Here is a 13,875-nt window from a genome sequence, read left to right as displayed (position 1 = left end):
GAGGATGGCTCATGGGCAGCTGTCTCAGGTGAAGTCCCCAGACCTGGCTCCCGTTGTCAGATGCACAGCCTGGTTCACTGAAGGATGCTGCGGCCGGTTCAGGCGTGCCTCAGTTCGCTTAGTGCGAGGCTGGAGAGAATTGACTCTCTGACAGCTGGCAAATGCAGCTGCCTGCAGCTGATGGGGGATAATGAAGAACCAGCCGCTCCTTGGAAGTGCATTTCCGTCACCCATACCTCCAAACAGCAGATTTCTTCTGACCACGGGGTCGTAGAGAACAGAAATCCTGTAACGCAGATCTCTGAATGCTGTTAACTGATCCGATGCCATCCAAATGTCACAGTTGCTGTCAATACAAAACAGTTCCTTTCTCTTCCTGCGACCCTCCACTTCATCCATGGGGTATCCCTTAGGTTCAAACACAAAGGCAGCAAAGATCCTACAACAAGAGCCTCATTAACTGACTGTACAACTGGATTTATTTTGGAGCACAGTGCCTTCCCCTGCACTGCAAGGCAGAGCTCTTGCTGGGGCAAAAAAAAATGGATCAAATTAAAAAGTATCTTGCATACCTTAATATTGCAAGCAGCTCTTCCGTCAGACTTAAAACAACAACATTACCAGCTGTAAAAGGGAAAAAAACCCCAGGAAGTCTCCCAAAACAGCGGACCAAATGAAAAAAGAAAAGTATGAAGGACATTTCAAATCCACCCTGGAGAGAATATGTGTTGCAGCTTTAACCTGCTGTATGGAGGGGAAAAAAAGGAAACAGAATAGCACAGACCAGAAATCAGATTTATTAGGACCAACCAGGTAGATAAAAGATAGATGATCACCGAGTGATGATGGCTATTTTGGAATCAGCTAACTTCTGAAAATGTCTAGTCAGCTTTAGCATTTCATACACATGAAATTAGTGTCCACACAAGAGTACTCTCCTGAAAGGACAGGATCTAATGCAGCCGAGATAATTATCTAGATCCTTCTTTATCCCATTAGTGGTTTTCATTCGCATCCTGGAACACCATAAGCGGATTGTTCAAGAATTATTTGCCATCCGCTGTTTCAATCCCGATTGGAATTATCTTTATACCTCGGTATGAAGAAAAGAGATTACATCCCTGCCGGGGCTTGCAGCAATGCCCTCTTTTTCTAAGGCTCCTTTTATCATTTTTGTTCTGCAAGGTGATGAAAAGAATCAGAGAACAATTGTCACGGACATGATTTTGCCCTCTCCTCCTCTTCCTTCCCCATGTATGTGTTCGGGAGGAGGAGGAGATGCTCTTCCCAGCACATCCCCTGCAGGAGATGCACTACTGCACCTGCACAGAGATGAAGCTCAATGAGATTTAGTCATCAAATTACCCAGGACAGGATCCAAAAATGCTCCCAGCTTCCTTTTGTGCCACAATCCACTAATAAAAGAGCAAGGATGTAAGTGTTAAAACCAATTAAACAAATCACTTGATGCAAGAGAAAGAAGTAGGATTCACTGCACTAGAGAACCCAGGGGCGTATGCTAAACGTCGCGTTTTGTGCTCTCTAGTAATATATGTCACTATGCAAGCTCTGATGGAGATAAAGCCAACATCATTCAAACAGCCAACACGATCCCTTGCTTCAAGGCCTAAAACAACAAGAAGACAAAACTCCCCTCCCAGCCACTCTAACTGCCTGCCGGGGTGTGTACCCATGGAAGAATTACATCTCCTTCCAGGTGTGGCGAGGACACAGCTCATCTCCCCATGGGCATCCACGAGTCTGCCCAGCAGTGAGTGAAGATGCCTGGACGACACAAAAATTATCCTTCCTCCTTACAGAAACATAAGGAGGTAGGTATTCAGACCTGACATGAATAAGAATGCATCTATTTTTTAAAAAAGCATGCTTTATGGCTGCGTAACGAGCTCTGTAGGAGAGTTATGTTTATAAACAAGTTATTAAAAGAGGGAGGAGGGACACAATAATAGCAGGTGCCAATTACTCAGCTCCCAGCAGAGACTTTCCAATTTCTCACCTTCCCCCAAAGCAAGATGTGCCACTGCACAGCAGCGCATTTACTTGCAAGTGTAACACCCTTTCAGAGTATTGCTTCTCTCCCGCAAAGCAAAGCTGCGTTGCTGCCGTGCTGCCGCTGGAGAGAGGCAGCCCATTGCCCCACCAACCCTGCACCAGAGTTGAGATCAGTACAGCATGAAATTGATTTGGAAAGAGTGAAACAGCAGAAAGTAAATAAAAACTATCTTTTTATTTGGCTTCAGAATCTGGCCACTCCTCCCGCCAACAGGAACAGCAAATTTGTGAGCTAATTGCAACTGCCAGGTTTGAGTCTCTGCAAATAACTGCTTCGTTTCAGCAACAAAACGCCAGCAACCATCTTGTTATTTTAAGACAGCAGCATACTTTCAGATAGTAAATGTCCACATTGCAACTGGAGCCGTCAGAGAGAACCCATCCTTTCAGGCAAGCACACCAAGGTAATGATTAATATTACAAAAGTAATCTGAGCCTTTAAAATCATTCTTTCCAAAATCAGCAAATAATTACCAAGGCCTTCAGCAATCAATACCCAAGATAAATAGACAATTAAATTGCAAAAGAAACAGAAGAAAGTAGTTAATATTTGCCAAACACAAGCCAAATATACTTTTTCATGGTAACCAAATACTTCCAGTAAATAGATATTTTAGCTCACTGGAGAGGCACTTTCAGAAAGTAATAAATTAATCTAATAAACCAGACAGACAGGGTGGAACCAGACATTAACGAAACATAAACTGATCTATACGGAGCCAACCCACAATCCATGTCCTAATTATGCTCATCCACCATTCTGGGTACTTACTTTCCCCACCCAGGTCAGCTCTTTAGCTCGGGGAAAATACGTTTCATGGAGATTCACTGGCACGACAAAGCAGAGAATTTCAGCCGTCAAATGACGAAGTTTGAGCTCAGCTAGGATTTGCATTTCCAATTTTTTTCCTAAATATCTCTCGCTCCCCAAAGTCAGCAAATTAATCTGCTTTTAAACACGATTCTTGCTTTGCCTTCAATTTAGTTCAAGCTCCATCCGTGAGGTGCGGGAGGAGCTCTCACCACCCGGCAGCGCCAGCCACCCACACTCAGTGCCCGTGCGAGCATCCCCATGGCACATCCCTGCTATGGAACCAAGAAGGTTTTTCCTGGGGGGCTGCACCCTGCCTCGCCACCATTCCTGGGACCTGGAGGGACTGAGCAACCCCTGACACCCGGTGCAAGGACCAGCACCACCTCCTCCCTGGGCAGCCCAACCTTTCCCAGCTTCTACCTAAAATCATTGCTTGGAATTAACGAAGCCACACTATTAGGTGAGCATCTGGTAAAGTTCCTGGAATGGTGGATAACTTAAACTGGACAAGATTAAGAGAGGGAGAGACGTGTGAGAAGACATCCATCCTGGTCATTTTCTGCAACATCAAAGGAAGAAGGAAGGGAGGAAACAAAGGGAAATCGAAGACAAAGACAAAAGATATCAAAGTCAGCTCCGGAAAGAGCACAATGAGAGATGGCATGAAAAATGAATAGTTGAAACACGAAAGGCAAGATCAAATAAAAGCAAAAGATCAGAGTCTGGGCACAGAGAGGAGGGAGGAGAGACCACCACACCGCTTTCGTCAGCATTAACTGAATAATTCATTTGACAGGTACTTGTCTGTGGCAGGGGTTGAGTCTGAGAGAGTCCAACACTGTCCAGGTCCATCCATCCACCAGACAACCCATACAGTCAAATATTGATCTTGCTCTTCACATCCAGCATTGGGGACATGACATGGGGACACCACACAGCAGCTATGCTCCCCTGAGCACCCGTATTTTGGGAAGGAATACAGCAATTTAGTCCTCACTCAGAAAACTTCTCCAGCTTCTTCTATACAAAGCTCTTGGTACCGGCAGGGTTAGGGTTGCTACTACGCTTTCGCTAGAACAGGCTGTACAAACATGCAGTGCTATTACACACAACTTAAGTAGCTCATATCTCAGTATTGGAAGTGTTTCTTTCATTATTTACAAGGGCTTTTGAAGGCTACACAAGTTTTTTGGTACCACAGACCTCCTACCTAAGCCATGAAATTCCTCAGAGCAATGACAATACATAGAGGATTTATTGCAGAGTGCCTACAAGTTGTGAGCGACAAAAAAGGGTCTCCAGGTTAAACCTTATTTCCAGAAAGCCATCACAGGGAGAGAAGAAAAACCTACGCGCTCTAAGGCAGTCTTGCAAATGTGATCAGGATGGTCTAAAAACTCACTGAGGAATAGGTGTGGACCAGGTAGCAGCACTGACCCAAGCCAACACTGTGCTCTTCCCCCAGTTCAGCATCCATCCCACTATCAAGAAGTCCTAAAGCACCAGTGCGACAATTACAGTTACAAGTAAATGGACACTGCAATGCAACAAAACTCGTAATGAAAATAAAAGACAGGTGGAGATTAATTTCTGCACAGAAGCTTCTTTAAAGCCTAATGCTTTACATTTTAATGCTACTGCTGTCCACTTTAATATAAGCAGAAATGAAAACATCTTGCACAAACGTGTCTAGTCACTTCAAAATACAGATTAACCTTTAGGCAAGTATTTATCCTGCACATAACACAAGAGGGCAGGAATATTTAAATATTAGGGGAGTCACTCTAAGGCAGGGGCAGGCAGTGGAGAAGATGGAGTTACAGAGCCGCCTCTGTGCCTCAGAGATGTGTCCATGCTAATGCATGGATCCTGGAGACCCGAGTGTGACTTGACACCAGGACAAAAACAGAAGGAGAAGCGGCCAATGCCACAATTAACACAGAAAGAGGTGATTTAAAATAGAAATCTGCCCCTCCCAGATTTTCTCGCTTTGCAAGAGAAGCCTGACGTGAGGTCAAAACAAACCCAAGAAGGGCATCGCTGAATAAAAAGCCCCCCACACTTGAATTCAAATAAAAAAGGCAGGAAAAATTCTCTCCATCAAAGACAACAATCCTCTCCCTGAAGCTGTTAAGCAGATGCTTGATCAGCACTCCCCAAAAAGCCTCTCCTCCTAACAGTATTAACCTGCCACCCCCTGCTGAAGCCCTTAGTTCATTTTAATAGTTTCCATAATCCTTTATTTTGACCAGTGATTTCTGTCACTGCAGCAACCCTCTTCACCCACCAAGCCCTCCTGATCTCTTGGGCTTTGTCTCGTGAAAAATACAACATCAACATCAGAATTGGCATGATAACGATACAGAAAATCTTCACATGAAACATAAAGCTTCGTCTCCAAACACTTTTAGATAGGTGGCCCGGCCCTACCTCTGCAAAGGTTTCCTGCAAAGCGCCCGGTGGCTGTGGATGCCCGTGCTGAGCCGGGTGCCCCAGGATGGATATTTGTTTGTGTTTCTTCACGCCATGAACTGAGAAATGGCTATTTTGGTGACTGCTTTGGGTTCTGTGAACAGGGAGACAGGGGAAAACCCAAGCCCAGCTGCAGTAGTCAGCTAGCAGCCTTGCCCATCTATCACTGAAGCAATTTCTCCATCACTTAGCAGGCTTCGAAGCTTTCTAGAGATGACTGGCAGCTTCACTTAAACTAGCCAGCTATAGATGTGTTTTACATTAAACACTAAGTGAATAATCAATGCACATTCAGGATATAAGCACAAATCAATTATTTGTTTTAGACGAATCAAAGGGAATCACAAATGAGAACGGGTTTTGTTCTGTTAGAGAAGTAAATCAAGAGAAGTACTTGATGTAGCTGGGGGGAGGGAAGGGGAATGTTAACCTGCTCTGCCTGCTCCTCTCCCACGCACTGACACAGACCCTGCCATCACAGAAACAAGGCTGTGTCCTCCGAACCCCTGTGACAAGAGAGGTCACTGTCCCCAGAGAGCAGATGGGAACTGAGGCATGAAACCAGCCGACTGACTTTCCCAAGACTGGGAGGGATATGGCATGGCAGGGACCCAAATCCACGTCTCCACTTCCAGTAACTTCAATTCCATCACACAACTGCAACTCTTATCGCTGGAGCAGCAACGGGCAAGCACGCACGCAGTACAAGTCAAGAGCTCCACTTAAAGACCCAACAAAACCAGCAAAGAAGTAAAAACAGGAATACAGGTGACTCCAGACAACGAAAGATTTATTTTGGTAAATGCATATCAACAGATTGTATGATGTCACTCGCACTTGGGATGAATTCGGTCAAATCATATGCAGGATAATTTTATAAATGCTGCTGCATTCCGGCCGCCAATTCCACACATCTGCTGAGCACCACATGGGCCAAGTAAAGGCTCTCAGAAATGCTCCTGCACATCTTTTTATTCCCCATGCATTTTAATGACAGATCCCAAACTCTACAATTCCTCAGCCAGGTCCCCGCCTGCACCTCCTCAGCCATCAGATGCACAGGCTGGGTCTCTGCCACCATCTCTCCTCCCGGTAAATGCTTCCAAGGGTTGCCGTGAAACCAGCCCAGCTCAGACCAGAGCTTTCACTCGCAGTGGTCCAGCTGCAGCCTGTTCCCAAGACCTCAAAGGAACTACAACAACGTGACGTCAAGCTGGTGCAGCTAACAGCAATGAAAAAGCAGTGGGAACCCCCGCATGCCGCAAGATACGGCTCGTATTTAGCGGTATCACAAGCTTTGACTCTGCTGCTCCTAGAGCGGATTAGCGTTCACGGCTCTTATGCATTATATAAGACGACTTTGTAAACACGCTCAGAGGAACTTCCCTCCAGGACAAAGTCTGCTTCCCACAAAGGACACCCCGAGCGAGCGGAGCACCCCACCGTGCACAGCACCAAACGAGCTGTAGTTCTTTACAGACCTGCTGCCTGAGCCTGCCCCGCTGCAACAGGCACCGGAGCAATGTCCACGCTGCAGCCGGTGCCTCGCAGTCAGCAGCACCCCAGCACCCCTCTCCCCACCACGTTGGTAAGTCAAGGGAGAGACCCTGTGCTCAGACCTGCACAGAGATACCCACCCGGGATGCGAGCGGCAAGTTCTTCAAGGAGCTCTGCACAGCTATTCCAAAACACTTTCACAACGCCCATGGGAAGACCAGTTCCCATAGGATGAGCATCCAAAATACCACACAATCAAAACTGATCTGAGGGGTGTGAAGCCACTATGGAAAGAGCCACGCCACTTCACAGGCAAATCTACAGGTACGGAGGTGCCTGCAGGTGTGGTTTTACAACGGAAACCTGGAGCTGGCTGCTACTGGGTAACTAGAAATCATGAAAATTTGGGGAGGATAAAACCTGCCAGGTGAAGCCCGCACAGGCAGCGTGGGTACAGAGCCCACCCTGAGCTATGCAGCCACACCGTGGAGGTGCAATCCCAACTTCAAAACAGCATTTCCAAGGGGCAGCACGTCGTGAGTCTCCTTAAAGGTTCATACAAGGTTTAGAATTTCCTATGCAATAGAAAAAACAACGGAACACTTAAACCCCAAATATACTGCAGCATTTATGGCTCTGGGGTAGGCTGCAAGGAGCAAAGAGAAGGGCTACAAAGATGGTACATGGCTGGTTGGTCAGTCAAGATGAGAGCAAACACTATCGATGAGAACTGAAGAGTTTTCATCATTGGAATGAAAAAAACCCACAACTTAATTGCAGGTAGGTTAAATTGTTTGCCTTCATCCCCTCTGTACCTCTGTTATCTGTAATTTATCTAAAGTCATGAAAGCTTCTTGGTATTACTGAGCCCTCAGTAAAACAGCCCCTGTAATCCCCACATTGGACACACTAATGCCTGAGCCTGCCCGTGTCTTCCCCAAGGCTTGATCCTCTGACTGCAGGTCCCCCTCCACAGTCAAACCCTGCAGGTCTACCTCATGACAGCAGGTTACAGAATAGCTTCTTCCAAGGCAGCTACTGGTTTTTGAAAGTTAAGCCATACTTAAACCAAATATCAGCAAAGACAGAACTAAACCTTGGCCAAGACACCCACCACCATGATGCACAGCATGTGGTCCACCTCTGAACCACCCCGTGATGCTGGACACCGGCCGTCTGGGTGACTGGTTGTGCCATTTGAGGCTGCCCTTCTCTTCCTACTCCAGCAGACTATTTCAAACCTCATTTATAATTGGAAAGAGGCAGCATCTGGTTTTGCAGGTCAAAACTTTGCTAATAATCACAGCACGGCAAAACACCATTAGCAGGTAAACAAGCCCTGCGTCGGTCACAGGAAAGCAGCTCTAGAGCTGGTTTGACCTGGTTTATTTTCTTTCAACTAATTGTTTTGTCCTCCCAACACAGAGCGGGAAGACAAGCAGGCTCTGTGATGCTTTACACGTGTTTTAACATCATTTTATTCCCCATTGGAGGCAATGCGGACACTTTGCCAGCCTTCCCCAGAATGCAATGATATGAGGAGCTCAGGATCACTGGAAATTGTCTCCAGCTACTCACAGGGGATGGCTGATATTACAGAGGACTGGCTAACACAAAGCCTGTCTTTGAAAAATAAGGGGATGGGGATCAAGAGGATCCAGGAAATAATGGAATAATCAGCTTAACTTCAGTTGAAGTATTTAGAAGACAAGGAGGACTTAAGGAAGAGCTAACCTGTTTATCGAGAACAAATCACATCAAATCTACCATATTTCTTTCTGTGACAGGGTACCAGGACTTGTAGGGAGGGGAGAAGAAACGAAGATTTCAGAGAGACCTCTGATAGTGTCTCACGGGACATCCCCATCACACAGCTAGGGACGCATGGGCTGGACCAAACCACCTGAAGGTGGGTGCACAGCTGCTGGGAAGTCCACCAGAGAACAGGTCGTTGCTCTTTGAGCACAGACTGGGAGGACCTTACCAAAGCAGGCTGCAGGAGAACCCATCCCAGATCTGATGCCGCTTGGTGTTTTCACCCACGACTTGGCCGACGGCAGAGGAAACATGCTGATGGCCTTCGAAGGCTACACCAAGCTGAGAGGGACTGCAAGCACGTGGGACGACAAGATCAGAATTCAAAACAATCCTGACACTTTAGAAGAAGCGGTCTGGGAAAATAAAAGGACACTGTTCAACAAGGACAAGCGTGAGGTAATGTGATTTGGTAAGAATAATTAACCAGGCAAATATAAGATGAGGAATGAAAGGCAGGAAAAGCTCTGGAGAAGAATGGCTGAAGGGCTGATGGGACAAAAAAAAAATTAAATAAGAGTCATCTGTGGCAAAAGTAAAAAGCAAACACACCGAGATGTATAAACAGGATCATTGTATGCAAAAGACCTGAAGTAATCCCTCACTCTTCTGAGCAAAAATAAGGCAGCGACTTCAGTCCTGTATGGCAGGTTAAGCATCTCTCTTCATGAAGGATGATGGTCCAGAAGAGAGTAACAAGAACAACTACAGACCAAGAACACCTGACCTAAGAAGAATGACCAAAGGGACCAGCGTGGTTTAATCTATATGAGCAGGGACTAAGGGGAGACACGGTAGCAACTCCTAAATTTCTAACAGGCTCCTGCAAAGAACGAAGGAACTTTTCTGCCTGTGCCAAATAAACGGAAAAAGAAGAGCAATCATGAAACCAAACTAAAGGAAAAGACGTTTCTGTTCAGACTGTACAAAAAATCTAATGGCAGGGCTGCTAAATGTCAAAGAGATTGTCTGGGGAGCTTAGGCATCTCTGTCATCAGAGGTTTTTAAGAGTGAATACGATAAACATCTGTCAGGAAGGGGTTGGTTATCACCGATCCTGTGTAGGGGCAGGAGATGGGTTGAATGACCTCTCAAGGTCTTCTCTAGCTCTGTATTGAGTAATAGCCTGATACGTAAATGACCATAATAGTCGGAAACCTGCTGTGCTGACACAGCCCGACCTGTGTTATTCGTGACCTCTTGCAGCGATCGCTGTTTGCAAGCAACAATCTGTTGCTGTTGGAGGAAAAAGCATATCCTGGGGAGGGTCCTACCAAGAAGGACAGGGACGGTGCTACCCAAGGTTATTATTTTGGCACTTGAATTAGCAATGGGGAAAAGCTACTTGTTAAAAACCAAAATTGAGTCAATAGACGACACAGTCCAAATGGCACAGACTACCTAACAGGGCTGGTCACCCTGCTTCAGAAACCAGGAGCGACTGCTCGGAGCCTGTGCAGCACCGCACGCTGGTTTCACTTCAGTTATGAGAAGGAGCTACGAGCAAAGCAACTGCTCAGCGGTAACCACAAGAAAGCAGCTCTCAGAGCGCTCCTCTGTCTCTGCACAGCTTACCACAGTCTAGCATTTCTGGCTGAAAGCACATACACCACCACTTGGATGTGCAAACCTTTTGTCCAGTTAAAAATCCCACCAGCAGAAGCCAACGGATCCATCGGTGGTACCCCTGCGTGACAAACGCCTGCCATCCTGGTGGGATTTAAATCACGTTAGCAGCAGGACAGGAGAGCCTTTCAGCTGATGAACGAGGCAGAGGAGTCCAAGCAGCCGCCCGTCAGACATCCGAGCTGCCAGAAGACAGCATGTCCCAGGCGCTCCTGCCCTGCTGCCAGGGAAGGAGCTGGGCTGGACGGGCACCTATATGGGCTTGTGTCATCCTGCCCGTTGGAGCCAAAAAAACCCTCCCCTGTTCCCAGAGGCCCCAGCCCTGACACTGGCCTTGCACCACGCACAAGCTGTGCCTGGTGACTGCACATGGTGTGCTGCGGGACCGCAAAGCCATCAAGTCACATCTTACGCTGAGCAAAAACTGCTTCTCATCTGTAGTGGGGAGAGATGCTTACAGGGCGAGTGGGAAGAGAGGGTCAAGGGCTGGATGGCCGGACCGCCCGCCTTCAGTGACCTCTAAAATTGCAGGAACTGGAAGAGCTGAGCTAGTCGACTAGCACAGGCGTGAGAAGTTGCACGCCCAGACACGAGACAGATACACAATTCAGAAGCAACTACCAGAATTGTCCTCCAGCCAGGATAAATCCAGTGCGCTGCCTTAGTGAGTGACAGGACAGGGGAAAGCAACTATTACGTTGTCAGGCAAAACCAGCGGCGAGCATCTCTGTGATACCTCTGCGGGATTCCCCCGCCGCCTCGACGGGACGGGGCCCTGCACCCCTGCTTTGCACCCGCCTACTCGGTGCAAAACCAGCACCGATATTTAAGCGCCGGAGCCGGCAGCACTCGCACCCATCCCACACGCACTTCAGTTACTGGACTCGGCATCGAGTCGCAAGAGCCGTGTGCGGTGTGGGGAGGGCAGGGCTCCTCAGATCTCCCCTCATCTCCAGTTTACCCACAGACCCACCCAGCCCAGGGGTTCCCCCAGTTGCTGGCGTCGCCCCTTCCCCACGAGGGTTTAAACTGCGTGGTTCCCACCGCCCACGAAGGCTTGCACCATAAACACGGGGGTGCGAAGCAGCCCATCACCGAAGCGAAGCCCACCGCACCCCGACCCGGACGACATCCCGCCCGTCCCCCCCGCAGCCCCCCGCGGGCGCTCCAGGCCGCAGCGCGTCCCGGGGACGAGCAGGGACCCCCGGGCCCCTCCCGCCCTGCCGGGCACGGGCACACCCGCACCGGGGTCCCGCTGGGGCTGGGGGTCCCGCGGGGCCAGAGGCGCACAGGATCCCGCCCGGTCCGGACCCCTGAGGCTCCAGCAGGATCCTGCCGGGCAGCATCCCCCGGGTCCCCCAGGATGCCCCCCCGGCCTCGCATCCCACCGGACCCCCCAGGCTCCAGCCGGGCCCGGCTCCCGGAGCATCCACCTCCGGCCCCGCCGGCGGGGCCGCGGCCGGGCCCGAGGCTCCCAGGGCGGAGGCGGCCGAGCCCCCCTTACCTTTGTGCCCGCCGAAGGCGCCGTACCAGGAGAGCGAGAGCAGGGCGCACAGGCAACCGAGCAGCAGCGTGAGCGCCGTGCCGCTGCGGAGCCTCATCGCCTCCTCGCCGGCGGGGGCGGCCGCATGTCCCGGGCGCGGCGCGGCCTCGGCGGCCCCGGGGGCCCCGGCGAGCGCGGAGCGGAGCGGAGCGGGGCGCACCGCCCGCCCGCCCCCATGCAGCGCCCGCGCCGGGCCGCGCCGCGCCGGGCCGGGCCGCGCCGGGCGGGCGGGCGGGGCGGGGCCGAGGGGGCGGGGCTAAGGGGCGGGGCGGCAGCGGGCGGACGGCGCCCCCGTGCGGGGGACTGAGGGGCCGCAGCGGGGCGGGGGGGTGAGAGTGCGAGTGCGTTTGTGAGTGTGACAGTGTGTGTGTGTGTGTGTCTGTGCGTGTGAGTGTGTGTGTTTGGGTGTGAATTTGGGTGTGTGTAAGTGTGAATTTGTGTGTGAGTGTGTTTGTGTGTGTGTTTAGAGTGTGTGTGTGTTTGTGGGGGGGTGGGTGTGTGAGTGTCTGTGAGTGTCTGTGTGTGAGTGCGGGGGGGGGGCGTGTGCAAGTGTGTGAGTGTGTGTGTGAGATTGTGGGGGGGTGAGTGAGAGTGTGTGTGCACGAGTGTGTGAGAGTGTGTGTGTGTGAGTGTGGGGGGGGTGTGTGTGAGTATGTTTATGTGTGTACGTTTGTGTGTGTGTGTGTGTGTCTGAGTGCATATGTTTGCACATGTGCATGTGCATGTGCACACGTACGTGTGTGCCCGGGTGCACGTTCATGGGTTACGGGTATCAATGCACCCACCCGCATCACTGGTCTGCCGGCACGGCTGCGCACAGGCTGCCTGCGGCCCTGCACACGTGTAGACAGAGCCATGGGGGCCTGTGGGGGCCTGTGCGTGTGTGTACACACACCTGGGTCCATATGTGTGTGGGGGAGTGTGCACATGCACCCGCACACCTGCACGGGGCCGCGCGCATCTCCGTGCACAGGGGTGTGCAGAAACGCCTCCCCAGGCCTGGGCTGTGCGGGGGTCCCAGCCCACGGACGGGGGCGTGTGCTCAGCCCCTGTGCACAGGGGTGCCCCCACGGCCCCGCGTACAGGCGGGTGCCCAGCTGGGGGTGCAGGACAGGGCTGGGGCAGCCGCCCCCGCAGCCGTGCGATGCCTGTTTGCTGCCGTTCCGCAGCAGCGTTTCACCTTGGCTACGGAAACAACGTCGGGTGCCTATTGAGGGAAAATCGGTGCCAGGTGAAGTTGCTCTTCCAAAGGACCTGGCGTTCAGGGGTTACGGCCTCGAGCTGCTTGCCTGGATGAAGGACAGAAGAAATCAGATCTAATAATTATTTTTCTTGTGTTTTCTTCTGTTAATGTGTGTGGCTTTATTTCACCATAGGCCAGGAGGAGCTGTGCAGCCAGGTGGGGTTCGAAACGCAGGGTTTACACGCCTCCATCACCTGAACTTGCTTCTGCGGTTGCTCGTGAGGTCAAACAGGAGGCGGCAGCTCCTGTGCCCCGTACGCGGGTACATAATTCCTCTGGCGAAAGTTGTCATCTTCCGATCCCCGGAGCTCTTTTAGTGAGTAAATATTTCTCAGGCATGTAAATATTGTAGGACTGGCTTCCAGCGACTGAATTCTGTTGTTGGAAATGTTTGGATCAGTCAGGGAGGAACGTGAAGAAAGTGTGTGCCCGTGCTGGAGGCAGCAGCAGCGATGCAGGCGCTTGGCGATGCTCTGCCGCCACCTCAGAGCCAGCCCAGGCATCAGGCAGGGATGTGCTGGGAGCCAGCCGGGCTCCACGGGCACGTCTTCTCCGGGCAGCACTCCAGCCGACGCGGGAATCCTTCTGAAACGGGGAAATCCAGTGAACGCATCCCCAGGTCTCCGCTTCTGGCAAGGCAAGGGGTGAAGAGAGCTCAGCACCCAGGAGGGGTGGGTGCAGGGGCTGCCTCGAGGAGCTCTGTGAGAGCCGTACACATGTAGGAGGAAAAGCACAGACTGCCCGTTTCTGCAAGAGATGGTCTCGCCTACCTGCGTCCTCAGACTCTTTTCT

General features: G+C 50.8%; 1 protein-coding gene across 1 annotated transcript in view; it reads right to left on the bottom strand.

Annotated features, from left to right (window-relative positions):
- MGAT4B (alpha-1,3-mannosyl-glycoprotein 4-beta-N-acetylglucosaminyltransferase B) overlaps positions 1-11,898 on the bottom strand; it is a 50,665-nt gene extending 38,767 nt beyond the window's left edge. Inside the window, exon 1 of the mRNA XM_086470881.1 lies at positions 11,802-11,898. Within this exon, the coding sequence (XP_086327007.1) occupies positions 11,802-11,898 (97 nt within the window). The remainder of the gene's footprint in view (positions 1-11,801) is intronic.
- Between the last annotated feature and the right edge of the window lie 1,977 nt (positions 11,899-13,875).

The sequence above is a fragment of the Leptosomus discolor genome, chromosome 10 (genome assembly GCF_034619465.1).
Source record: "Leptosomus discolor isolate bLepDis1 chromosome 10, bLepDis1.hap2, whole genome shotgun sequence".
Lineage (NCBI taxonomy): Eukaryota > Metazoa > Chordata > Aves > Leptosomiformes > Leptosomidae > Leptosomus > Leptosomus discolor.
The sequence above is the reverse complement of the archived record's forward strand: the minus strand, read 5'-3'. Positions and strand labels throughout refer to the sequence as shown.